Source organism: Ornithorhynchus anatinus, chromosome 10 (genome assembly GCF_004115215.2).
Source record: "Ornithorhynchus anatinus isolate Pmale09 chromosome 10, mOrnAna1.pri.v4, whole genome shotgun sequence".
Taxonomy (NCBI): Eukaryota; Metazoa; Chordata; class Mammalia; order Monotremata; family Ornithorhynchidae; genus Ornithorhynchus; species Ornithorhynchus anatinus.
Window position 1 is genome coordinate 44,149,404 of NC_041737.1, and position 27,620 is coordinate 44,177,023.

The 27,620-nt window shown below is 39.0% G+C and overlaps 1 protein-coding gene across 1 annotated transcript in view; it reads right to left on the reverse strand.

Annotated features, from left to right (window-relative positions):
• The window catches only part of POT1 (protection of telomeres 1), a 95,718-nt gene that overhangs the window by 38,073 nt on the left and 30,025 nt on the right, over nt 1-27,620 (reverse strand). The window contains exon 8 of the mRNA XM_001508129.5: nt 6,690-6,820. Coding sequence (XP_001508179.3) covers nt 6,690-6,820 — 131 coding nt within the window. The remainder of the gene's footprint in view (nt 1-6,689; nt 6,821-27,620) is intronic.

Below are 27,620 nucleotides of genomic sequence, written 5' to 3' on the forward strand. Positions count from 1 at the left end.
TAATAGACTTTTCCAAAGGTTCAGAGGTCAGTTACAATAATAATATTAATAATCATAGAAAAAAGATTATGGTAGCACTTACGGTGGGAAAGGGAAAGGGAAGATATGGTAGGTAGGGTAGAAACTCCTTTGTTGCTTTGAAAGCGAGTACAGAGCAAAGTCTCTGGTGAATTGGGAGAGGGTAATGAAGAGAGAAAAGACTTAGTATGAAACTATTTCTAAAGGGGAGAGTTAACGTGAAAGACAATTGGAATTAGAGAATCAAATTTTTTGATCCCTTCTCCAGTTTTCAGAAAAACTGGGAAATAGGGACACTAAATGCAGGATCCTCTTATGTTGCTCTCCTTTCAACGTTCCTAAATGGATCATGGCACTAAGACTGAATTCTTTGGAGAGAATGCAGAACAAAGCAATAAATGATTAGACCTCATTGAGGTAAAGTGCCATAATTTGAAGTATTTTGAAGTCTTAACTTTCAGAAGGGTACTTTCTCATTTAAGTAGTTTTTATGCACGCTCCCCTTTTTAGGCAAGGTGACTGGTGTCTCCAAGTGTGAGGAGCAGACTATACCAAGTACTGTTTACACATATTCAAATATAGGAATTACAGAGCAGAATGGTGAGAGAACAGCAGTATCAAAGGTATTCACTGAGCACTTATTGTGTGCAGAGTATTGTTCTAAGGCACCTGGGAGAGTAATCAATCAGTCATGTTTACTCAAAGCTTACTGTGTACAGAGCACTGTACTAAATGCTTGGAAGAGTACAGTATAACAAAGTCAGTACACACACTCCTTGCCCACAACGAGCTCACCTTCTAGAGGGGGAGGGAGACATTAATACAACTAAATAAATCACGGATATGCCCATAAATGCTTTTGGGGGGAGAGAGGGGTGAATAATGGGAGCAAATCAGGGTGCCGCAGAAAGGAATGGGAGAAGAGGACATAAGGGCTTAGTCAGGGAAGGCCTCTTGGAGGAAAAGTGCCTTGAATAAGGCTTTGAAGGTGGGGAGAGAAATTATCTGTCAGATATGAAGAGGGAGGGCACTCTAGGCCAGGGGCAGGATGTGGGCGAGAGGTTGGCAGTGAGATAGAGATAGAAAGAGATAAAGAGTAACTATGTAGGCATTAGTAGAAGAGCGAAGTGTGTGGGCTGGGTTGTAGTAGGAATAGTGAGGTGAGGCAGGGGCAAGGTTATTGAGTGCTTTAGAACGGAGCAGAGGCCATTGGATTTGGCAAGAAGGAGTACAAAATAATTGCTTGGGCAGACATGATCCCCGTTCTCAAAGAGCTTACGTTGAGTACTTTTTAATGTTTAATAAAAATATGAATGGAAAACTAATCAAATGCACTGCTGGAAGATTAGCTGGAATAGGAAATGGTGTTTTTGACAAAATAATTTGAAGAAATGAAGAATGTTAGACAGCAGGATCACAGCCAAAACGGTGTGATTTAAAATCCTTTCAAAACAGGCCTGGCAGGAAGGAAAACGGAAGCCCCAAATTATAATACCCAGAGTACAACTGGACTGGTTTCTCTACACTTCCCAAAAGCTACTGAGCCACTCTGGAAGGAGAGTGCTCTTGAGAAAATGTTAAGAAAGCCCATTTTAATTTATATGAAATTAAACTCCTAGGCTGTAAACTCGTAGGCAGGGAATGTGTCTAACTCTGTTATATTGTACTCCCCCAAGAGCTTAGTATGGAGTTCTGCACACAGTAAGTGCTCAATAAATATGGTTGATTGATTAGGTTGGAAAATCAGATGTCTATCTCTCCTTCTAGACTGTAAATTCCTTATGGACAAGAATCATGTCCTGCCTCTGACCTGGAATGTCCTCCCTTCTCAAATCTGATAGATAATTACTCTCCCCACCTTCAAAGCCTTATTCAAGGCTCATCTCCTCCAAGAGGCCTTCCCTGATTAAGCCCTTCTTTCCTCTTCTTCCACTCCCTTCTGCGTCACCCTTACTTGCTCCCTTCATTCATCCCCCAGCTTAGTCCCATAAAATTTATAAATATGCATGTACACATTTCATACATATCTGTTAGTTATTTACTTATTTATTCATTTATTTATTTATATTAATGTCTGTCTCCCCCTCCACACTGAAAGCTCATTGTGGGCAGGGATTGTGTCTGTTATATTGCAATCTCCCAAGCTCTGACTACAGTGCTCTGCAGATGGTAAGCTCTCAATAAATACAATTAACTGACAATGACTACTGCAGTGAACTCTCCCGTGCTCAGTACTGTGCTCTGCAAACAGTAAGCACTCAATAAAGGCCACTGATTGATTGATCGATCATGTGCATTCCCAGCTCAATCAGAAAGTCTAATTAGGTATGCTAGATCATGGACTGGATGCCTTTTACCATAAAACCAGCTAGAATTCTCAAGTGGAACTGTGCTAAATTGAAAAAAAAAGAAGTCATCAAACCTCATTTCCTTAGACTGAAATTTAGGTTGGGAACATTAAGTGCAGAAGGTGTTATCCCATCAAATGCTTTTAACTTTTTAAAAACATGTAAAAAATCTGTTGTAGGTAAAGTATTTTCTTTTTGTTTTTTTGGGGTGGGGAATGGGGTGGGGGGGAAGCCTCGAAAGTGCTCCTGGTGGAGCCCTGTTCTCCTGCATATTATCAGAAGTGGCCCTGGACTGTAGAGTTCACTTTACTGTGCCTCCCAGCCTGGCCCAGACCTGCCCTGGGGTTTAAAACAGGCTTGCTGCTTCAGGCTGGAGAAATACAAGAGAAAAGGTCCCCACCAGAAAGGGATATGTCAGGGACTTAGGGAGGACCAAAGGAAGTAGATACAGCAGGAGGAAAAAGTTAGTGCAGGTGATACACTGGGATTGTAGCATCAGCCAATCCACAATCAATGATATTTACTGAATGCTTACTGTGTGCACAGCACTATACTAAGATCTTGGGAGTTTTTAGATAAGATCCCTGCCTGCAAGAAGCTCTCAATCTAGAAGGGGAAGGGGACATTAAAATCAATTACAGATAGGGGAGATGGCAGGTATAAGGATAGATGTTATGAGGCTAGGGGTGGAGTGAGTATCAAAGTGACTAAGGGTACACACCCAATACTATAGGAGATAGAGGAAAAGAAAAATAGGGTGGAGAAATGAAAGGTTAGGGTTATAGTTAGCCTAAGGGTTACCATCTAAGGACTATAGTTAGGTTGTAGTTCCTGAGGGGTTTTGGTAATCTTTTATCATTACCATTAGAATTTGAATAGATTACAAGAGGACCAGAAACTGGGGGTCCAAGTCAAAAAGACTGTCACTGCCCATGGCAGGTGTATAATAGATAACATAACAACATATTAATAGTAATATAATTGTGATATTTGTTAAGCATTTACTATGTACAAGGCATTGTACTAAGCACTGGGCTGGATACTAGCAAATTCCACAAGGGGCTCCAGTCTTAATCCCCATTTTACAGATGAAGTCACTTAGGCACAAAGAAGTTAAGGTACTTGCCCAAGGTCACACAGCATACAAGTGCTGGAGTTGGGATTAAAATCCAGGTCCTTCGGACTCCCAGACCCATGCTCTATCCACTAAATTGTGCTGCTTCCTAAAACATTCAAAATATTTAGGGGATGACTGGATTAGGATCCTTAGGGTTCATCCATCACTTCATTCTGGATCTTTCTGAAGCTCCAAAGTGTTTCCTACTGATTCCTCTTCCCTTTCAGGGTACCAGTTGCACAAAATGAAAATCACTCCAAAGGCTCTTCTGGGATGATTCCTAATATACCTATTCTGGCAGAAACCCTGGCCTTTGCTTCCTCGGGAAATACAGTACAGACGAGTGATGAGGCACTTCCAGGATCTCTTTGAAAACCTGACAGCTACATCAAGATCTGCTAGCCTCCAGGAAAACAGATCAGAGTAAGGGAAGATAGCTTTTTCGTGAGTAAGCAGCTGTTTTTGCCTTGCTTGAATGCCTTTTTGAAGTACTGTTCCTAAATAATTTGAAAACTAATGTGTAAACAAAATGAGCTTCAAATGTTCTATCCTAAAATTAATCTGCTGAAAATAATGTTAACTTTCACTAGGTGGTGAAAAAAACAATAATAAGAACACTATTCAAGCAGAATTAAGTGCTTCCAACCAAGCTGGTTTCTAAACTGTGAGACAAGCACAAGTTATGGGAACACTGAAGTCGCTGAGCACTTTAAGAATGTCAAAGACCTCAAAGAAACTGTAAAGCTGCTCATTAAGCTACCACGGTAGGAAGAAATTCCATGTTCAGGGAACTGTGATACTCTAAATTTAACTATCTAGTGGGGATAATATATGCTTCATTACATTTTCAAGGACTGACAACTTAAAGAAAACTCTACTGGAAACAAAACTGAAAGCCTTTGGGTGAATATTTTTCTTTACCTCGCTCCGCCACCTCTCTGACAAGTTGGATTTCAGGCCTAGCTCTAGGAAGATTATTTTGGTCTGGAGAAAGTCTTGTAGTCCCCAGAAAAGCTTACCACAGCAAATGCTAAGGAAGTTTGGGAAGTGAAATCTTTGTAATGTTGGGGACTTTTCTGCTTAGACTGGGAGTGAGTAAAGAAAACACAGACGAGAGAAATATCAAGATGCTACTGTTTTTAACCACCGACATCATCACTAACAGAATTTATTCAGTGTTAGTGTAATGCACAGAAAAGCTCTAGGTGCTTGGGAACATACAAAAGATGGAAAGAGACAAAATAATAACAATAATGTTGGTACTTGTTAAACGCTTACTATGTGCACAGCACTGTTCTAAGCACTGGGGTAGATACAGGGTAATCAGGTTGTCCCCCGTGAGGCTCACAGTTAATCCCCATTTTACAGATGAGGTAACTGAGGCACAGAGAAGTTAAGTGACTTGCCCACACTCACACAGCTGACAAGGAGCAGAGCCGGCATTCGAACCCATGACCTCTGACTCCCAAGCCCAGGCTCTTTCCACAGAGTCACGCTGCTTCTCCTTGGGCAGTGACTGTTCCGAACTTAGATTTTCTCTCTATAACCTTGAACATATAATAGATGCTCAATGAATGTTAGAAATGAGTAAATGAATGGATGAGATTGGGTTAATTTGGGGGTCGTAAAGAGGAGGGCTAGGAGCTGGAACAGGCCAACCTGAAAAACATTACCCCAGAATTTTCTGAAATACCAAAAAAAAATCAGTTTTGGAAATTATTAGTAAAAATAATCTCATAAAGTGGGAAAGTAGGAAATGCAAGAGCGGTGAAGCTAGGCCAATCACCACCTCACTTTCAGGTTATATGAGTAGTTTTTTTGCAGGAGGTAGAATTTCAAAGACCCCTTTAATTGCCAGAAAGAGGTTCAGCAAACTGCCGAGAGGAATACCAGGCTAGGGATACATTTATAAGCCCTGAGGACTGGAGTCAGCCTGTAAATCCAAGTGAACTTGCCCGATTTGAGGTGGGGATGGGTGCTGGGTATCAGGGAAGACTCAGAATATTATGTAATTTGAGATCTCCTGAGAACTAGGCTTGTTAGCTACTTGGGTTCAGGAGAAATCTAGTAGAGCTGCATCTCTTCGTAGAATCATTATCCGGTGTGTCTACCTGGGCCCAGCAGCAGTCCCTACAGACAACAGCTTGAGCCTGTATTTCCTTACCTTCTGGGTCTAAGGACCAAAGACAGCAACCCTTCCAGAGAAGGGTCTTGAGGCGGAGAACTAGCGTGTCTACTCTGACTCATGGGACATGTCTGCAGCAGGAGAATCTGACTAGAGACTGAATAAAAATAAAAGGAAGCATGCCTTTAACTACTACATTTTGCTTATCTGTTGATCGCCTAGAAATCCATATGATTTATACTGGGGCACTGAAAGGCCCTTCCTTAATGCCAGCATGCTTGAACTTCCTTGAGCCCATGTCTAAAACAAAGAAGGTGGGGGTGGGGGAAAGAGAAAGGCTGGAAAAGCCTTATATGTTATTGCTAATATGTTGTTTGGACTGATGAATGATTCTTTTTTTTTTTTTGTAAAAACATCTGCCTATATTTTGCATGTGTACACACCAGCTGGAAAGTCTGTGCTTACTAACTGTAACCCAAAAAGGATTTGAGTTATTAGAGACTACCAAGTGTCAAAAATACTTGACCACTTCGAATCCAGAAGAAGGACCAACAAAAGGAAGAGAGTTGGGATACAAGAGCCTATATAAAAGGGAAATTCTTTTGGAACTTATTTCTATTTATAATAGCAAAAAGACTCAGGCTTCCCAGATATGGCGACACACATATATATCCTTGTAGACATATACATACACATGATGGAAAGGGGAAACAGGGAGAAGGCAGACTACTTAAAGCCCTCATTTCCTCTACCCCAATTCCCTTCTGCATCACCCGTGCACTCTATATTTACCCCAACCCCAGACCCAGAGCACTTATGTACAAATCCGTAATTTATTTGGATATGTCTATCTCCCCTTCTGGACTGTAAGTTCACAGTGGGCAGCGAACATGTCTACCAACTTTGTTCTATCGTACTCTCCCAAAAGCTTAGTACAGTGTTCTGCACACAGTAAGCATTCAGTAAATGCCACTGATTGATTGGGGCTGTTATTACTTCCTCTGAGCCGCTGTCCCCCGTACATGCAGCCTTTGTGAGCCCTGCCAGCTGAGACTGTCAGCTCAGTCCCACCCCAGAATACCTTTATTCTGTGAAATCGAACAATATCTCCAGTCTTGTAGATTATTGGAAGCGTTTCTAGATTTCCACTAAAAAGCATACAAGTTAACTTGACGTTTGACTGGTCCACAACGGTTACCACTGAGCAGTAATCTGAAAAACACACAAAAAAACTATGAGTGGATGACATTACGTTAGTCACTATAAAAAAAAAAATCACTCTGCCCAGTGGTTGCACAGTACTATAGTAAGCTCAGCTGTCCAAAAGCCTATGTCTGGCCAAGGGGCCAGGTTGGGGTTCATAAGCTGTCAATTGTTCCCTGACTGTCATTCTGTGACTTGAAACGTTGTGCAATTGTTCGTGTTAGTCTCTAGAAGCCACACTGTGGCCTGATGTGAGTTAACCAAAGAAGGCTACTCCATCTTGCAATGCAGCTATTTTAAACCACAAATTAGTCCCACTGGCTTCCAGGGACAATCTTTCTATCTGGAGACATCACACATACCATTGAATAAAAGCAAAGGAAAAAAAAAAGGAACACACTCCCCATGATTCAAGTCAAATTTTCACTTTTAATTTGAATAAGGAAATGAATGGAGAACATAATAATGAATCAGAGACCATGTCCCACACACAGGTGATCCACTGATTTTTCTGATGGGCTGGAGAAAGCCACTAAGACTGTCTAGTTCCCTAATTTAAAAAATGTGATAATAATAATTATGGTATCTAAGTGCTCACTATGTGTTAATCACTGTTTTAAATGCTGGGGTGGATACAAACAATCAGGTTGGACACAGTCCCTAGCCCCCATGGGGCTCACGATCACAGACCATCTGACTCCCATGCCTGTGCTCTATCCACTACGCCATGTGGTTTCTCACTGTCTCAATGTAAATGTCTCAATGGTAGGCCAAACCGACATTAGTTGTTAATATGTTAAGTGGATATAAGACATTGCCAAGATTCATGGTATTCATTACGAACCCAAGATAAAAAGCAAACAAAACTAGAATTTCCAGAGTCCTGGGAATGCTTAAAAAATGCCTCTGCTTATTTTTATACATTTAAGCTATGCAAATGTATATTTTTCTTTTTTTTTATACTGTCTCATTCTCCAGAAGATAAAATAATAATAAAAATAGTGGTATTTGTAAAGTGCTTACTATGTGCCAGGCACTGTTCTAAGTGCTGGGGTAGATAGAAGCAAGTGACACAAATCCCTGTCCTACATGGAGCTCTCAATCTTAATCCCCATTTTACAGAGGAGGTAACTGAGGGACAGAGAAGTTAAGTGACTTCCCCTAGGTCACACAGCAGACACGTGGTGGAACAGGGATTAGAACCCAGATTCTTTTGACCCCCAAACCCTTGCTCTAGCCACTAGGCCACGCTGCTTCTCTGAAAGGAAACAACATTAAAAAATTCAGCATTCTTTACTACTGAACTTGTGTAAGGCACTACTCATTTTGGCCTCTGTATCACAGAGAGACATTCAGTATGTGCCATATCATAATTCACATTGGTAAATATGGCATCAGATTCTCACTGGGAATCATGAACTCTTTCAGACTACTGGAGGACCATTTACTGACCTGAAGCACTATTAAATTGCATCTGAACAAAGCAACAGCTCTAAGGAAAAATGGAAACCTTAAAGACTCTAAAACCACACTTGGAAATTGAAAACATTATAAAGGATACAATTAGAAAGATCTAAGAAATGAATTAAGTGGTTTCTTAAACCAAATAAGGATCTACCTCATGAAATGTGATCTTAGTAATAGTCCAATCTTCTGAAAACACATTATATTGGCCATTAGAGGAAAAGGTACATGGAGGATTCTAAAAGCTCTTACACCTGTATGGGATCTTTTCCATCTCAAAATCTGTTCATTTGTGAAAAGAGTTCTTTATTTCTACTATTAAAATTTTATTAGTTTTAAATTCCTGAACAGAAGACATAAAACAACTTTGATTTATAAATTAGTTATACATGTCATTGCAGAGACTAATGTAATTATTTATTAGCCCTTATTTTCCTACACGTTTTTTAAATCAAAGAGAAGAAAACAGAAGCATATTTTACTCTGTCTATAACTATATTCTTCAAATGTTGCTATTTTTTCAAATAAAAGATTATTTTTGTAAATGCCTTCACAATGACAGAGGTAAATGCTTTTTCTATAATCTGTGGCAGCCTGTCATTCGAATTGATCAGTGCACACAATTTATCAATTTTAGAGTAAATGTACTGAAATATTAAAGTTCAACAACAGCAAGTTGGGAATTTTTAAAAGGTTTAAAGCACCTCAGTGTAATTGATAAATTAGTACATAAGGACATTTTAATTCCAAAATTGGCCAGATGAAAAAGGGGGTTCTTTCTTGCTACATCATTCTTCTCTTTTAACCTCTTGCCCAAACACATTCTTTTCCTTTCAAATCACTGGGGCAAAAGCCAAATTGATCATTCTGATCTCCCAAGTGCAGAGAACTCTCATCAACAAGAGTCTGATAGAATGTTTTCTCTTCTAAGCCGTGGGACTGAAAGGAGTGTGAACCACTAGAATATCAAGACTGCATATAACTTCATAGAATTCTATGGGTCTTTAGACTGTAAAAATGCTGCAAGCAGAGGCTTTTAAGTATCAGAAGACCCAGGATTTGAGGATTGGAATCTTTTGCTCAAATCTTTTTTGTCTTTTTATGTTTACTTGATGGCTCTTAAAAAGACTTGGAAGCATGAGATATTTCTCTTTTGATCTTGAAATCTACAAAACCCCCACAGAATATGAAAGAAATACTGTAATGATTTGTGTAAAATGCTTCCACTGTATCACTGGTTAAAACCAGTAGCATCTCAAGCTCTCACTGACAGTACCCTTTAATTCTCAAACTAGAGTTGTTCAGGGCTGTAGAGTTTTGTCTGTCTCATCCTTTAAATACTGTGAAGAAATGTTTAGGCCCATGAACTCGGTATTCATCTCTGCTGTACTCTTGGCCGTGACTCCTGGCACTCTACCCACCTAAGCTTTCAGTCACTTGGTCTTGCCCCTATTCACACTGAGATTATATGGGGAATTATATCAAATGAAATGGCTGGGTCAACTGTTGACAAGTCAATCACCTAATGTTCAGGCAATGAGAGCTCAATTGCCCACATAACTAATCACTGATGAGAGGTTTGCTGCATAACTTGGCTTCTAGTCATTTGGTTTATGGTTCTTTGCCAAGAAATAGGTTAGCGAGGCAACCTCTGTCTCATTAAGGAAAAAGCCTTCATCCCTATGATTCAAACTAGAATTTTCCAGTGTAGAACCCTGTGTTTACTTGAAGCTCTTTCTTTGTAGTCTACTTGAAGAACTACCATCCTTGCAAATGAGGAAGGAAGGAATGACAATCTACCTTGTACAAGGTAACTGATACATTCTCTCTAGTCACAGTGTAAGTGAATTCCCAGTATTTCAAAATATTTGTTATCCCATAAGATTCCTTCTAAACTCCATTCCCTTTCATGTCTTTATCACTGAACTTAATTATGGTTCACCATTACCACTGGCACATCCTCTTCCTGGAAAGTCTCAACAGAGCCACAGATCTTACTTTGGAGAAGAGAAATGGGGAGGGGGAAAAGGATAGAAACCATGAAAACTCAAAGCTTCTGGAATAATTCATCTTTAGGAAAAAAAATGTTCAAATGAGATTGTTAAATTTTCATTAATTCCATTTCTAATTACTTGGCCACACAATGCATGTTTAGAATTTCCATATTATTCACAGTAAATTAAAATAATAAGCAATAACAAAGGGAAAAGCAAACATGGATAAATGATATTTTGAAGCCTTTCAATTTGCATTTAAAGTATTTATGGAAGTTATTTAAAAAGAGGAAAAGTATCTTAGTTGTCCAATCAATCAATAGCATTTTTGAGTGCTTACTATGTGCAGAGTATTGTACTAAGCCCTTGGGACAGAACAATGTTATTATTAATAATAATATTAATCATATTTATTGAGCGCTTACTGTGTACGAAGCACTGAACTAAACACTTGGAAGAGTACAATATAACATCAGACACATTCCCTGCTCACAACGAGCTCACAGTAAAACAGAGTTGGTAGACTCGTTCCCTGTCCACAAGTAGCTTATAGTCTAGAGGGAGAGTCATGAAACAAGAAGGCAATCACAATTACCAAGAATAGCAGCATTTATGCAGCACCTGTGTGCAGAACACTGTGCTACGTGTTTAGAACCATATTACAAAAGAAAAAAAAAAGTCCCTGCCCTGGAGGAATGTTCAATATAGTGGAGACAGAGAGATAAATTACCAACATGTACACTAAAAGCAGTAATACAGTGGTAAAAACTAAGGAAAAGTGATTCAACAAATAACAAAGATATGTGATTGGATTGAAAGTATGGCAGTGTCAGGATGACAGAGGTTCAGGGAATGCCTCCTGAAAGAACTGACTTTTTAAGAGGGTTTGAAAGTAAGGAGGGATGTGGTCTGGCAGCGTAGAGTGACCATTTCATAGCAGCCTTAATCTACAACTATTGGGGTAGCAAAGGCTACTATACAAAACTTTGCGGTTGCGGGAGACATGAGACCCAGAACTGGCCAGAGACAATGATTGTCTCTAGACTGTAAGTTTCTTGGGGGCAGGGAATGTGTCTACTCACTCTGTTCTACTGTACTCACCCAAGCACTTAGTACAGGGCTCTGAAAACAATAAGTGCTCAATAAGTACAATCGATTGAATCTAAAACTCCTTTTAGTAATTTTTACCTCCCTTAAAAATTAAAAAACTAAGAAAAATACAGTGAATTCCAGCCTGGAATTTTCCATGCTTGTTTTCAGTCCAGGAACAAATTTCTTCAGAAGGTTTCAAGAAAATCCACTTAGCTCTTTTTGAGTCATTTCAGCAAATGTAAAAAAGTAGTGCCATTTCAATAGTTATTAAATTCTTCAGATATATTTTTGTACTTTAATAACTCAGAGAGAATTTAAAATCAGAACTTTAAAATTGGCATATCCTTTACCCAAAGTGGGGATAATTCCTTCTTACATAACATTTTCACCCAGCATTTCAAAAGCCCACAACTGATGCTTGAAAACAGAACCAAAGCCCAGAACTTCTTGTCCTTTATTGTGTTAGATAATTGTTGGATTTACTACAGTAGAATCTTCCAAATCTGAGAGGAAAAAACCCCCCAAAACTAGCATCCCTAAAAGAAAAGTAGTGGAATGAACTTTGTGCATTCATTGAGTAATTTTCTAACTTAAATATACACCTATGGGACAGATCTTTAGTTTCAAATCCCATTAAATTGAAATGTTGAATTTCTTGTCTTGAAAAAGCATTTTGTACTTAAATCAACTCAGAACCAGACTCAGAAACTGTCCTAATCCCAACATGTAAACATAATATTAGGCATCTAGCAGTTTTGAGCTGAAAAACACCCCAATTACAATAAATCAAATTGTTTCTTTAAATTAAGTGAGAATTGGCCTGCTGAGTCCATTTACTGGAGTTGAGAGACTCGCATTTAGCAATAAATGGATCTGTACAAATTTTAGTGTTAGCTAATTCAAAACATTATTCCAATATCAACTGTAAATGTCACATTTTAATTCTGGCACATTTACCTATGGTTGGGAACACAAAGTTCAGTAACTGAGAAAGCCTAAGCAATGGAAAAAATAAGAAAGTTATCACTTGGCAGAGAGATGAACATTGATAATGGTGGTAGGAGGTTGATTCCAACAAGATGTTCTCTAAATTTTCAGGAAGAAAAAAAAGTGGTAGATCTTGTTGACAGGAAAAGGGACTGTGTTCTGGATATCAGGGAAAGCATAGAAAGAAGGGATCACTGAATGTGGCAGGGGCAAGAAATAAAATGGAGCAGGAACAAAGAATTGGTTCCCCAGACCAACTGTCCACAACTCAGCTTCCACATGGTTCATTTGCCTTGCGTAAAATTCCATTTTTTCCTCTCCAGGAAACTGTTTTCAAGAGAAATACAGCCAATATTACATAAAATACAACTTGGTTACAACTGCCTTCCTTGCATTAGCACAAAGTTGAGTCCTGGCAAGTTACTTCTAACCTGTATACAGTCAATTCCATCATAACATGTGTTTTCAATGGATGAACTGGAGATAAAGATACTGAACAATTAGGGAACATTCTTTTCATCAACATGCATCAGTTCATACAGATTGTGATGTGGGGCTGGAAGAAATGATGATGTTAACAAAATTTCTCTTTACTGCAATATTTCTAAAGAACATAACCCCTGCGCTATAAGAAAAGTGACTGCATTATTTTACTTGTTACAATGTCCTCTTCAATCAACGGTATTTACTGAGCACTTACTATATTCAAAACACTGCATTGCTTGGAAGAGTACAATACAAGCTGCTTATGTTCTAAAAAGCTTAGCCACAGAACTCAGGTTTAACCAGTTTAACCCAGTTTCTCCCAAGTCATTTTTTATAGTTAGTTTTAAATCCCCAAACTCCTACAATTAAAATTGCATTAATTCACACTCATCCAAACTCCGTTACTGGCTATTTAGTGTGCATTTATTTTGAACTGACAATACTATTACTCTTACTTTTTGCCATTTTCCAAATTAAGAGAAAACTGAATGTAATACCACCAAACTTGAAATTTTTATTTTAATAATAGAGCTCTGAAACTAATGGAAAGTTTATTAGACTAACCCAATATTATCAAAGAAAAGGCTATTAATAAATCAGTAGCCTTTACCTAATGGGTAGAAGGCCTACAAAATTGCATTTAAACTGTTGACAAAGTTAGAAGCCTCCCCTTACCTTGAGAGGAATCTTGAAAGATAACGGATGAAAAATTAAACTCTACACTCTGCATTAAAGGCAATCTTGAGCAATTCACCTAATTTCCTCAATTTGATGGAGTGCAAATTGCCTTGGAGTTTCATTATGAGGGGAAAACTGCTGGTACTTCTAAACCAAGTCTTTAATCAAAGAGGCCATGCATGCATAAATTATGTAATCCATTAAACATTTTTCAGAGGATATGTTTCCTCTTTTCATCTTGTTCAACACTACTGGTTTTTTTAAAGGAGCCAGCATTTACATGAAATACAAATAGTTGAATAAATGCTTCAAGTGAAAATATACCAAAGTAAAAACCACTAAATGGGCCGTGGGGAATTCTAAGATTCAACTTAGTAATATAAATTCTATAAGTAAAAATAGAGAGATTTTTTTGGTTACTGCAAAAAGAACACAGCAGGTAAAGAAATGAAAATCTGACATCCCCCCGCATTTTCCATTGCTTCCAGTACTGTCTTAAGCAAAGCATCAATTGGCAAATGATTCCCTTGTTCTTTTCATTAGGACTTCATCAAATTGGGAAATAAGTGGCAGGGGGTTCTTTCTTATTTGGTTCCATGAAAACAGACTGTAAGCCCAGTAAGGGTCAGGGACAATGCCTAAATCCCACCTCTTGCATACTTTCCCAGAACTTAGCACAGTGCTTTGTGTACAACAAATGCTTAATAAATTTCATTACTACTAAGAGAGAGCACTAAATGAAATAGAGTTTCCATCCATTACGCTCCCCCTTCTACACTGTAAAGTCACTATGGGCAGGGAATGTGTCTGTTATACTGTTGTGTTTTCTCCCAAGAGCTTAGTACTGTGCCCAGCACACAGTAAGCCCTCAATAAATACAACTGACCCATGTGTTCTCAAGTTCCCCAAAACTGATCAAAACAATATATTTTAAAGGTGAATGAAAAACCTAATATAGTTAACACACTTTATCAATTTACATAATCAAAAAGCAATGACATATATTCCATTATTAAAAGATTATGAATTCAGATAAATGCTAAAATATGCAGACATAAAAATACCAACATGATCATCCTCACCGTTCAACCACCAAGCCAAAGCTTTGCATATGTCAGCTTCAGTTCATCCAAGTCTTGACACTTCAGCACATCTAATTTTAACTGCCAGACTTAAGTCCGCCAGATGTCTGCTACTTGCAGGACCTATTACCAGTTTCAATTCTGCGTGTTAAGAATCTCTCTTTCCCCATAGCCTCTGTTCAAACAGCTACGTGATTACTGCATGACAGGATATATATATATACACACACACACACACACACACATACATATATGTTTCCTTATTGAATCCTAGCAGGCTGCTGTTACATTATTTGAAATGTGTTTTGCTATGCTCATATGTCATATTTACATTAGCTACTCGAAGGGTAGCTCTGTAATTGTAATTATAACAATTTTCACATTTGTTAATGCAATGCAGTAATGTTAATGCTAAAATCAATCAATCAGTGATATTTACTGAGTGCTCACTGTGTTCAGAGCAGTGCTTGGAAGAATACAAGATCACAGAGTTGCTGTGTTAGTTCCCTGCCCACAAGGAGCTTAGAGTCTAGAGGGGGAGATAGACATTAATATAAATGAATAAATTATGGACATATGTGCTTGTGGGGCTGAGGGACAGGAGCTGGTAGTGGGCAGGTGAGTGTTAAACATTCTGAACATATACTCAGGGTGCATGAGGGGTGAAACCAGAGTGCAACCACAAAGTAAGAGAGCTTGGCAAGAAAAGCTAGCATTAAAATTTAATAGCACCATTACAGAAAAACACTAAATGTGTTATAATAAGAGATGGCTGTGGTACATACATAAAATGACAGTGTTTGAGGGGCTCGTAATTGTCTTTTTCTGTGAATATCTACGTATGCCTTCTTCAGTGATTTCCTTTGGGTGTGTAGGAGTGTGGTGAGGTTCCTGAGATTAGCTTTACTTTCTAGGGTCCTCTATCTTTCTGGGACTGACTTCTAAGAACGAGAAGGGAAACACAAGAAAGGAAAATCCTCTATCTGACCCCAACCCTGGAAAGTTCTTCTAGGATGTTCAAGTGCACATTTAAATAATTTGTTTACTTAATGGTAATTGGGACTCAAAGATATAGAGAAGCAGCGTGGCTCAGTGGAAAGAGCACAGGCTTTGGAGTCAGAGGTTAGGGGTTCGAATCCCTACTCCGCCACTTGTCAGCTGTGTGACTGTGGGCAAGTCACTTCACTTCTCTGTGCCTCAGTTACCTCATCTGTAAAATGGGGATTAAGACTGTGAGCCCACATGGGACAACCTGATTCCCCTGTGTCTACCCCAGCACTTAGAACAGTGCACTGCACATAATAAGCGCTTAACAAATACCAACATTATTATTATTATTATGCTTCTGGGAAGACAATTGCAAATTGGATCTATTAATATTATCAATTCCAAGAGTGCAATTTAGACAATACATTCTTATAGAAGGGTTACACTCACACATATTAATTCCTTAAAAATGATGGAAAATGCCCATACACCTTATAACTACTATGCTTTGTTATCTGGAATTTTTCCTCATTGTTACTGTTAAAATAGACATTTTAGTTTACAACTTTCCTGGCAATATTGTAATCCCTGATAAACAAAAGGCAGAGGGAGGTGATTGGTACATTTTCTCTTTTATGTGCTCTTCGGCACAGATAAAACTGATGTGATTCAGCTGCTCTTTAAATTGAACTAATAATACTTCAGACAACTGGCTCACAAAGAGAGGCTGGATTTTGCTTCCAAAATGCAGTTTTGATCTTCACTTACCCTTTCAGTTCCACAAGAATGTTTAGGTTAAATTGGCCCAAAAATATCTAGAAAAAATGCAATTAAGATTTGGAAAAATGCAACATCTCAATGGGAAAAAAAACCTGAAGGAAAACTCAATGGAAAAATCTAGCCATCAACTAAACATACAACCTCTTAACGTAAAAAGAGAAAAATGTTACCGAAAATGAGATATACTGTTCTTTTACAGAAAATCCTGACTATTGGTTTTAGAGGCCTAATCAGCTTTCCCTATTTATCCACTCTCATCTCCCACTAATAATAATAATAATAATAATGTTGGTATTTGTTAAGCGCTTACTATGTGCCGAGCACTGTTCTAAGCGCTGGGGTAGACATAGGGGAATCAGGTTGTCCCACGTGGGGCTCACAGTCTTGATCCCCATTTTACAGATGAGGGAACTGAGGCACAGAGAAGTTAAGTGACTTGCCCACAGTCACACAGCCGACAAGTGGCAGAGCTGGGATTCGAACTCATGAGCCCTGACTCCAAAGCCCGTGCTCTTTCCACTAAGCCACGCTGCTTCACTACACCCCAGCTCGCACCTTCTGAACCCCTCAAGCTAATCTGCTCACTAAGCCTTGTACTCATCTATCCCATGACCAACCTCATGTTCATGCTCTGCCTTCATAAAAAAACAGACTATAACTCCCCCTCCCTTGAAACCCCTTCTTAAACACATTGCTTCAGGGTGGCCTTCAATCAATCAATGGCACTTACTATGTGCAGAACACTATACTAAGTGCTTGTGACAGCACAATTAGCAGAGATGCTCCCTGCCATCACAAGTTACATAAGTATTGTGGGGCTGGGGTGAAACAGGGGCGGGTAGAGGAAATAAAGGGCTTAGTCTGGGAAGGTCTCTTAGACATGTGTTTTCAGATGCTTTTGAAGGTGGGGGAATCCTGAACTGTCGGATATGAAGTGGGTGAGAGGTCCAGGCCTGCGGGAGAATGTGGGCAAGGTGGTGCTATAAATGAGATCAAGCTATAGAGAGGAGGTTGGTGTTGGAGGAGCCAAGAGTAATGGGTTGAGTTGTAGTATAACATTGAGGTTAGGTAAGGGGGAGAGAGCTGACTGAGTGCCCTGAAGACAAACAGAAGGTTGCTTCCGTTTGATGAAGAAGTGGATGGACCTTGGAGGTTTCTGAGGAGTGCGGAAGATATGAACTGAAAGTTGATTTAGAAAGATTGTCTGGGCAACAGAGTGAAGTATGGACTGGGGAGGTAGGGAGGGGGTAGTGAGGAGGCTGATGAGTGAGGAGGGAAATGATGATTGCCTGGATCAGCATGGCAGCAGTTTGGATGGAAGGGAAAGGGAGGACTTTAGCGATGTTGTGGAGATGGAACTAACAGGATTTGGTGATCGACTGAATATGTGGGCTGAATGAGAGAAACAAGTCGAGGATAATGCCGATGTTATGGGCTTGAGAGACAGGGAGGACAGTGGTGCTGCTTAAAGTGACAGAAAAGTCAAGGGGAGGACAGGATTTGAGTGGGAAGATAAGTAGCTCTGTTTTGGACATGTTAAATTTGAGGTGCAGGTGGGACATCCAAGTAGAGATGTCCTGAAGGCGGGAAGAAATCAGGACCCCAATAAAATAGAGTTGGTACAAGTGATCCATGTCTTTAGGGAGTTTATATTCTAGTACGGGAGACAGACAATTAAATATATTACATATAAAGGAAATGCAGAGTATAAGGACAGGTTCATAAGTGCTGTGAGACTGGAGGTAAGTATCACAGTGCCTAAAGGGTACAGGCCCAAGGGCATAGGTGACACAGAAGGGATGGTGAATGGAGGGAATGGGGGTAGGAGGTGGGGAGAGTTTAGTTAGAGAAGACTTCTTGGAGAAGATGCAATTTTAGTAGGGCTCTGAAGTTGGGGAAAGTGGTTTTCTGCTGGATATGAAGAGGAGGGAGTTTCAGGCCAGAGGAAGGACCCGAGCAAGGGGTCAGAGACTAAGGTAGAATAAATATGTTGGGATTGAGCAGCATGGTGTAGTGGATAGAACATGGGCCTGGGAGTCAGAAGATCTTGAGTCCTAATCCCGGCTCCGCCACTTGTCTGCTATGTGACCTTGGGCAAGTCATTTCACTTCTCTGTTACCTCATCTGTAACATGGGGATTGAGACTGCGAGCCCCATGTGGGACTCAGTCCAACTTGATTTGTTTGTATTCACCCCAGCGCTTAGTAAAGTGCCTGGCACAGAGTAAGCACTTAAATACCATCATTATTTCTGATGAAGGGTGCAGGCTGTGTCATAATGTGAAATGAGTGAGGTTACGCAAGAGAAGGAAAGTTGACTGAGTGCCTTAAAGCCTGTATCCTAGACCTTCATTCAGCTAATAAGAAAGCTTTTGGAAACTGCCAACTGCACAAGAAGGAGCTCATGAGATTCCCTGACCATGGTCTTGTTTCTGGTTTTGGGATCCAATTTTCTGCATAAGAAATTCACAACCAAGCAGAAGGTCAAAGCAATTCACCCAAGGAATGAAACTGGATTACACAGAAACATTTAAGCCTCAAAGTGATGTCTACAGATACTTTCTAGAATTTTAGAAAAGTTATTACTAGATATACACAATTTAATTACAATTTGATAGGAAAACTTGAAATAATCAACTAATACTATGGTCTTTAATTAAAATTTTTCTCTTTGTACTTTACTCAACTTGACTTTGTGCTTTAAATTCCAATTTCAGTAACTATCATCTTCACTTCATTAATGTGCTTAAACAAATGAAATGTTATTTTTAATGTTTTTTCTTCTTTTACTCAGCATATATCTTCAATAGATAATTCTAATGCAGTTTTCTAGAACAAGAGCAGGCAAATAATCACAGCTTTAATCATATTTTCATTGAATATTCTACACTAGTTAAAAATGAGGTTGTTTTTAAATAAAACCTTAACTAATTTTCCAACAGAGAGGGTTTTATATAGATAATACCAAGTATTTTCTAATTATTTTTCACCCAGCAAAACCTCAAAATTAATTTCCTAATAATTTTTCCTTCCCAATGGCAGATTTATGCATTTTATAATAAGCAATTTTTCTTTGGAAAAGAGAGCTCTTATGTGTATGATTAAATTTCTTAACATCAATTCTGAACTGAAAATAATACCAGTAAAAAGAGTTGCCACTTCAGGGTGGTCAGTTTTTAGCTTTTCTGATGCTTCTATTTGAGAAGCAGTGCAACGCCACTCCTTGTCTGCTTTGTGACCGTGGGCAAGTCACTTTACTTCTGTGTGCCTCAGTTACCTCATCTGTATAATGGGGATTAACACTGCGAGCCCCATTTGTTTTTATTCACCCCACAGCTTAGAAAGTACCTGGCACATAATAAGTGCTTAACAAATACCATTATTATTAGTATTATTTTATACCAAGCATTCCAGCCAGCTCCTGTCTGGGATAGAACTGGACATTTTTTATGTCTTTTTCAACTTTTCTATAATTGAGTCCCCCTCCACTATAGCTCCTGATGCTGATTTCTGCAGCTCAGACAAGGATCTACAGTTCATTAGGTCCACAGAGGGAGACGCAACTGTATAAGGTGGCAGGGGTTTGTCTCCCTGGAGAAATACATGACATAATTCTAATAAAAAACAATGGTACATGTGACATCATCACCTGACCCTGCTTGCCCAATATAATGCAAGTGGTATCATAAGAGAAGCAGCATGGCTTAGTGGAAAGAGCACGGGTTTAGGAGTCAGAGGTCATGGGTTCTAATCCCGGCTCCACCACCTGTAAGCTGTGTGACTCTGGGCAAGTTACCTGACTTCTCGGTGCCTCAGTTACCTCATCTGTAAAATGGGGATTAAGACTGTGAGCCTCAAGTGGGACAACCTGATTACCCTGTATCTATCACAGCGCTTAGAAGAGTGCTCGGCACACAGTAAGCGCTTAACAAATACCAACACTATTATCATGTGCATCTCCTGGTCCTGTATTTGCAAGAGTCATCAGTGACCACCCTACTCGAATTCACAAAGATACTATACCATCTCCATAATCAAAGAACATCTGATAAATTTCCTTAGGTACCTGGCAATGTATACAGATTAAACATACACGGCTCAGACCCTAGGAGGTATAATAGCCTACAACAGTTAACACAGACATGGTCACACATGCAAAAGGAAATACAAAGCAAATCTCTCTCTCTCTCTCTCCCCCTCCCTCCCTCTCCCATTCCCTCTTTCTCCCTCCCTGCACAAATACTTGAATAGTCTAATTGGGGCCTGTGTGGACAATGAAAAGTGAAATGAATCGCAAAGTCCCAAAACAGATGCAATGGGGATACACCTGCCATCTTCTTCTGGTGTTTATCTAGATTTGAAGATTTCCCACTATGCAAACAATAGCTTCCTTTTGCATACATCAAGGATTCATATGGGGCTGATTTAAAATCACTGTTTTACAGGATTTTACAACCAGTAGCTTATTTGTCACAACAGCTTTAGAGATAGATCAAAAATAAAATAATCTCATCATTTAAGGAAATTTTAAAATGGATTGAACTTTATGGAGTCAGAGATTTTTGAGCCCATTAGATCACTGTTAATTACAACTAAGATAAAAAATCTAAGCTTGCTGAGTTTAACCAGGCATTTGAAGAAAATGAGTAAAATATAAATGAGCAAAATTTGTTCAAGGCTTATTTTTCAAAAGATAACATTTTTTAAAATGTGTTGCCTTCATTTTTAACCTCTGTTTTATTAAAAGTCTTGAGCTTTTTTCTTGGTTGTCTTATGAAAGGAAAAATATTTCTGTAGGGCATATTTAAATTAAAAACTGTACTCTTACTCATAAGGGAAATAGAGACAGAAGAAAGACTTATCTGAAGGGCAGAAACATCAGTAGCCGAATTGTACATTCCAAGTGCTTAGTACAGTGCTCTGCACATAGTAAGCGCTTAATAAATACGCTTGAATGAATGAATAAAATGCCAAAATTGGGAAGGAAATAGCAGAGTTATGTTGACATCAGCACTGGCCCGACATCTCAGCCACCCCATCCTACAAAATTATGATGATGGTGATAAGGAGGAGGAGGAGGAGGATGCAGTCTCCCTTCAGAAACAATAGATGAGAGTCAGTCCTGAGACTTGGGGACCCAAAAAGGCCAAAAAGGTTGAGGGGACTCAGCAGCCGTTTAATTAACTGATATAACTCTGTGATCAAGGGTCTCAATTCTATCGCCCTTTTTAATATTGGAACAGGGAAGCAACTGCCACAGTAATGTAAAGGAACACACAGGAAAGAGAGGAAAGGTGGGATGGATAATCTGGAGGCTGCAGATAAACACAAATAGGTGGGATGGCATATATGCTGTGGCCCTGCCTCCCTGGAATCATAAAGACTGTGACAAGACCAAGAGATGGAAACAAAGAGATGGAATTAAAGAAAGAGACAAAAGAAAACAAAGAAAGGAACAGTGGGGAAGGGAAGAAGTGGGGGTGAGAAGTATACATTTTGAGACCTGGGTGCATGAATGAGCACCCTGCACTTTATCTACTTTTTAATCACTGAAAATAAAATAAGAAGCTTCATTTTAAATCAGGCTTCTTGAAAGAGATTGTATTTAGTGTTTTTATTGGTAAAGATTTTTTTTTGTATGAACTAAGTACCTTAATTTTCTCCCAAGTACTCTTCAATTTCTCAAAATTACTTCTCTTTGGGGAGTTAAATTTAAATCCACTGAAAAGAGATCTTAATGAGAAACACTTTATTTCAATGTAAACACGGAGATTGCCCCTAATTTTTTCAGATGTTCTTAAAAAAATACATTGCAATAGAGGGAAAAAAACTTTCCAAATTCATAAACAAATGTTCACAAAAAGTTTCCATTTTGCAATTCAAGGATTCTAAGGAAGACATATTGTCTGTCACGTGATTGTCAAAATAAAATGTTCACATTTTCCTTAAATAACATCAATCATTAATGTTCTGTTAGGTGCTAAGTGCAATGAGGTATAATACCTAAGATGCCACAAAACTGAAAGATACTGAGCTAAAGAATTAATCATCAATCAGTTAATTGTAGTTAATGAGTGATCTTTGCATGCACAGTACTGAACTAAGTGCTTGGGAGAGTACAACTGAATTGGTGTACAAGATCTTTGTCTTCAAGGAATTTACAACCTAGCATCAGAGACTAACAGTAAAATAAATTACAGATAAGAGGAAGCAATAGAGCTAAGTTATGGAATAAATGCTATAAGGGATAGTTTACTTAAATACTTAGGTGTAGAACTGCTGAAGAGGTAGTTTGGGGGATGTACAGTGAATGGAGAAATGAGGGATTAATTGAGGAAGGCCTTCAGGAGATGTGATTGCAGAAGCGTTTTGAAGGTGGGGAGAGCTAAGGTGCAAAATGACATTCACTGCCCTTCTCACTAGAAGGTGCTATGCTAGCCACAACAATACATGCCTAAGGATTGTCAGAAGATAGTGAGAAGCAGTGTGTCCAAGTGGTTAAGGCACAGCCCCGAGAGTCAAAGGATGTGGGCTCTAATCCTGGTTCCATCACTTGTATGCTGCATGACCTTGGATAAGTCACTTCATTTTCCTTTGCCTGAGTTATCTCAGGTACCTCTTCTGTAAAATGGGGATTAGCATTGTAAACCTCATCTGGGTCAGGGACTATGTCTAAACTGATTTGCTTGTATCTATCCCAGTGCTTAGTACAATGCCTGGCACACAGTAAGTGTTTATTATAAATTACATATTTATTCATATTAATGTCTGTCTCCCCCTCTAGACTGTAAGCTCATTATGGGCAGGACATGTGTCTAATTCTGTTATATTGTACTCTCCCAAGCACTTAGTACAGTGCTCTGCACATAGTAAGCGCTCAATAAATATGATTAACATAACATAAAAAGATTAAAATTCCTTATCAATTATGATATTTGCTGGACATTTATTGTATGCCAAACACTGTAGACTGGATAAAGGTTTAGATTTGTCCTATTTCTGGGGTAGTTTTACAGAAAAATGGAGTTAACTTTGGAGACTGTGTTCTAAATATCTAAGTGAAAGAATAAGAAGCAGAGTAGAATTGGATAGATTACGAAAGGATATAAGACATAATCAATAGAGGGAATAACCAAATGTGATTTTAATTAAATATAACCTTTGTGTTACATCTAAATTACCCAAATGAAGCCTTTTAGTTCTTCATATATTTAGTTATCAGCAGGTTTAATTAATTCACAATAAACTATTAAAATTTAAATCCATATGCAGCTTCACATGGGATTCTGCTTATATTTGTAAGCTTAACCAATCTTAACTTCATACCTCTTTAATATTATAACACATAAAAATTTCAAGTTATCTTTGAAGCTTAACTGCTATTCATATGGGCAGTTCCTACACTGTTTTAATAACATTTGTATATCCAATGGTCTCCAGTGCCATGTTTTTATTTGTATTTTTAATTTCCTTTACAAAGGACAAAAAAAAAATTATATTCATATTTTAGAGGTCTCCTGTCAGAGGAACTTTTTAATCTCAACATAGGTTTCACAACATTTTGAAAATACTGCAAAAAGACACTTTTCATTGATCTCAAAAATGTTAAGAATTTTATGGTTGAGTGTAGAAAATGCTCCTCAACCAATAATTTCCTTCATTTTATACCTAGCTAATTATTTTCTGGATATGGAAAAGAGTATATGTGACAGTCAAACAAACTTAAAAGAAGAGTTTAAAGCCATCAGTGAGATATTAATCTGGGTAATTTGGGAAGCATATTAACTTGATTTTAATCAAAAATGATGACTGCTGCTCCAAAATGCCAGGTTACCGGGCACTGAAAATTAACTTGGCAGGGCAAGGTGGCAAAAGGCCTCTTTTACTACACTGGGGTTGTGTTCCACAATATGAATCAGTGAAAAGCAAGCCCGGTTTTACAAAATAATAACAACAATGATAATAATGATGCATTTATTAAGTACTTTCAGTGTGCCAAGCACTGTAGTGAGGCTCTAAGCACCACTAGGCCAAATCTCATTCACTCCCACCAAGTCACAGATGAATCGGCATGTGCATGTATGTGGGGCTCCACCAATCAGTCAACTGCCCAAGCTAACCACATCCCATGGGTGCAACCAGTCCATTCAGGAAGCACTAAAGAACCTATCCTTGCACAGAGTAGATTGACTACGGCTGGAGAAGAATTTGCATGGAGAGTTGTCATTAAGGACAGGTCAAAAACACAGGAGGAAAAGACCCCAAACATAAATTGGTTGCTCCTTGAGGCAGAAATCGGTTCACCAACTCTTTTGCGTTGTACTCTCCCTGGCACCAAGCTCAGAAGAAGCACTCAAACACCACTGACTGACTGATTGGTCAGTTATCATCCCTTTGGTGTACACAATTAGAAGTGTTAAGCAAAATAAAAAGTTGCAATAATAACTTACTAATAAGCCTGTAGCAATATCACATCCCTCAACTAAGCTATCTCAACAAAGGATACAAAATGCAAAAGGTTTTTTTCTTACAACACTGGGGTACAGGTGTTTTTTCCTTCAAGGAAAGTTCTTCGGTTACAATTAGGCCTCAGTTCACTTATTTATTTTCAAAATATACTGCATTTAGGAGATTTCAAAAGCACTAAAGAATTATCTAGGACTCTCCAAAATAAATATAAATGCACTTTTGTTTCATCAACAGGATCTCACAATTTTTCACTTTCGGTTCAACAGATTTCCTTCCAATTTTTATTTTATTTTTATGGCATATGTTAAGCATTTATGTGCCAGGCACTAAACAAAGCACTGGAGTAGAGACAAGCTAATCAGTTTGGGCACAGTCCATGGCCCATATGGGGCTCTCAATCTTAATCCCCATTTTACTGATGAGGAAACTGAGGCCCATAGAAGTTAAGTGATTTGCCCAAGGTCACAAAGCAGGCAAATGGCGGACCTGAGATTAGAACCCAGGTCCTCTGACTCCCAGGACCATGCTCTTTCTCCTAGCCCATGCTGCTCTCTGCTGCAATGTGATACATTTTGGTCCATTCACAGCTGTTTGCTGAGAATACTGAGCAATACTTTTTAAACAGCCAAACAGTTAAAGAAAGAATGCCTTGAAGAACTGAGGTAATTTCACAGGAATGGGAACATTCTTAATTATGAGGATGGACTAAAACTATCGGGACCCTTGAATCTTTAAAGATGAAGGTTGAGAGACAGCGATTGAAGCTTAAAAAATTATGAAACCTGTGCACAGGGTTAACATGGAATTGTTGCTCATCAAATCCTAAATTCCAGGGGAGGAGAAGCCCTCTGAAACTTGAGGGAGGCAGATTCGTATGTAGCAAAAAGAAAATAATACGGCAGCAGCAGGGAAGTTGTGCAGGCTGAAAGTGTCAGGAGATTCAAGTGAGGACTGGTTAAATTCATGGACGTAATAATAGTAGCAGCAACAGTAGTAATAATAATAATAATAATAATAATTGTGGTATTTGTCAAGCACTTACTATGTGTCAGGCACCAGAATAAGCGCTGGCATGGATACAAACAAATTGGGATGGACACAGTCCCTGAGCCCAGGGGGCTCACAGTCTCAATCCCCATTTTCCAGATGAGGTAGCTGAGGCACAGAGAAGCAAAGTGATTTGCCCAAGGTCACAGAGCAAAAGAGTGGAAGAGCCAGGATGAGAACCCATGACCTTCTGATATCCACGCCTGTGCTCTATCCACTATACTATGCTGCTTCTCAATGGTAGTGGTACAAGCAGTAGAAGTGATACTGGCAGTAGTAGTAATAGTAATATTTACTTAATGCCTACTGGGTGCATTGCACTGTACTAAGTGCTTGGGAGGGTATAAGAAAAAAAAGCAGGCATGTTCCCTGCCCACAAGGGACATCTAGAAGGAAGGCTAGGGATATGAAATAAAGCATTAGAGCTATAAAACAGTGCATCTGTAATTGTTGGGAACAATATCAAGGAAGGGAACCATCAAATGTTTCTTTTAAGCTAACTGTTGACAATACTGAATGTGGAACGCTGGCCTACATGGACCAGCAGTTTAACTCCATAATGGCAATGGCCTTAAGTATACATTTCTGAATAGGGCCAGCAAGGGGGAGGAGTGGGCTGAAGTGAATCTGAGAGACTTTTCCTAAAGAAACAAAAACAAAATATGTTTTTCTTTCTTCGAGAGATCAATAGATACTATTAATTGATTGATTCTAGGCACAAAGGGATGAGTAAGGAAGCATGGATGGTTTTTGCAAAAAAGGAAAAAAATTCAGTCTTAATAATGATGGTATTTATTAAGCACTTAGTATGTGTAAAGCAATAATGTTGGTATTTGTTAAGCGCTTACTATGTGCCGAGCACTGTTCTAAGCGCTGGGATAGACAGAGGGGAATCAGCTTGTCCCACGTGGGGCTCACAGTCTTAATCCCCATTTTACAGATGAGGGAACTGAGGCACAGAGAAGTTAAGTGACTTGCCCACAGTCACACAGCTGACAAGTGGCAGAGCTGGGATTCGAACTCATGAGCCCTGACTCCAAAGCCCATGCTCTTTCCACTGAGCCACGCTGCTTCTCAGCACTTAGAAAGCACTGTTCTAAGCACTGGGGTGGGGGATACAAGGTGATCAGTTTGTCCCACATGGGGCTCACAGTCTTCATTCCCATTTTATGGATGAGGTAACTGAGGCACAGAGAAGTTAAGTGACTTGCCGAAGTCACATAGTTGACAAGTGGCAGAGCCAGGATTAGAACTCATGACCTCTGATTCCCAAACCTGTGCTCTTTCCACTGAACAACACTGCTCCTCTTTGCATCCGATTATGTTAGGATATAGCTTTCCCTTCCTTTCAACCCTAAAGTTTATGAAAACACAAACAGTTTCATTATGGTGTCTCTTTGAGGAATAAATAACAGTGCCACTTGACAGCATCTTTGGTGTCTGAGCAGCATTACTTAGGGATGCAGTGTTCAACATAAATGACAAGGGCTCAGAAGAGTAGAGTTTTCAGAAGACAGATAACATCAACACACACAGATTCACACACACACATATCAAAATTCACCCCTAACAATGCCATTTCTATGAAAAATACCTAGCTATATATTTTTTACTAACAGGTATAGTTTACTTCATGTAATTTCCTGAACACAAAATCTAGTTTGGTCAAAAGAAAGTATGATGTTCACATGTAAAGTGTCCAGAAATTCACTTACAATCCATGGGATTCATCAGGATTTCCACT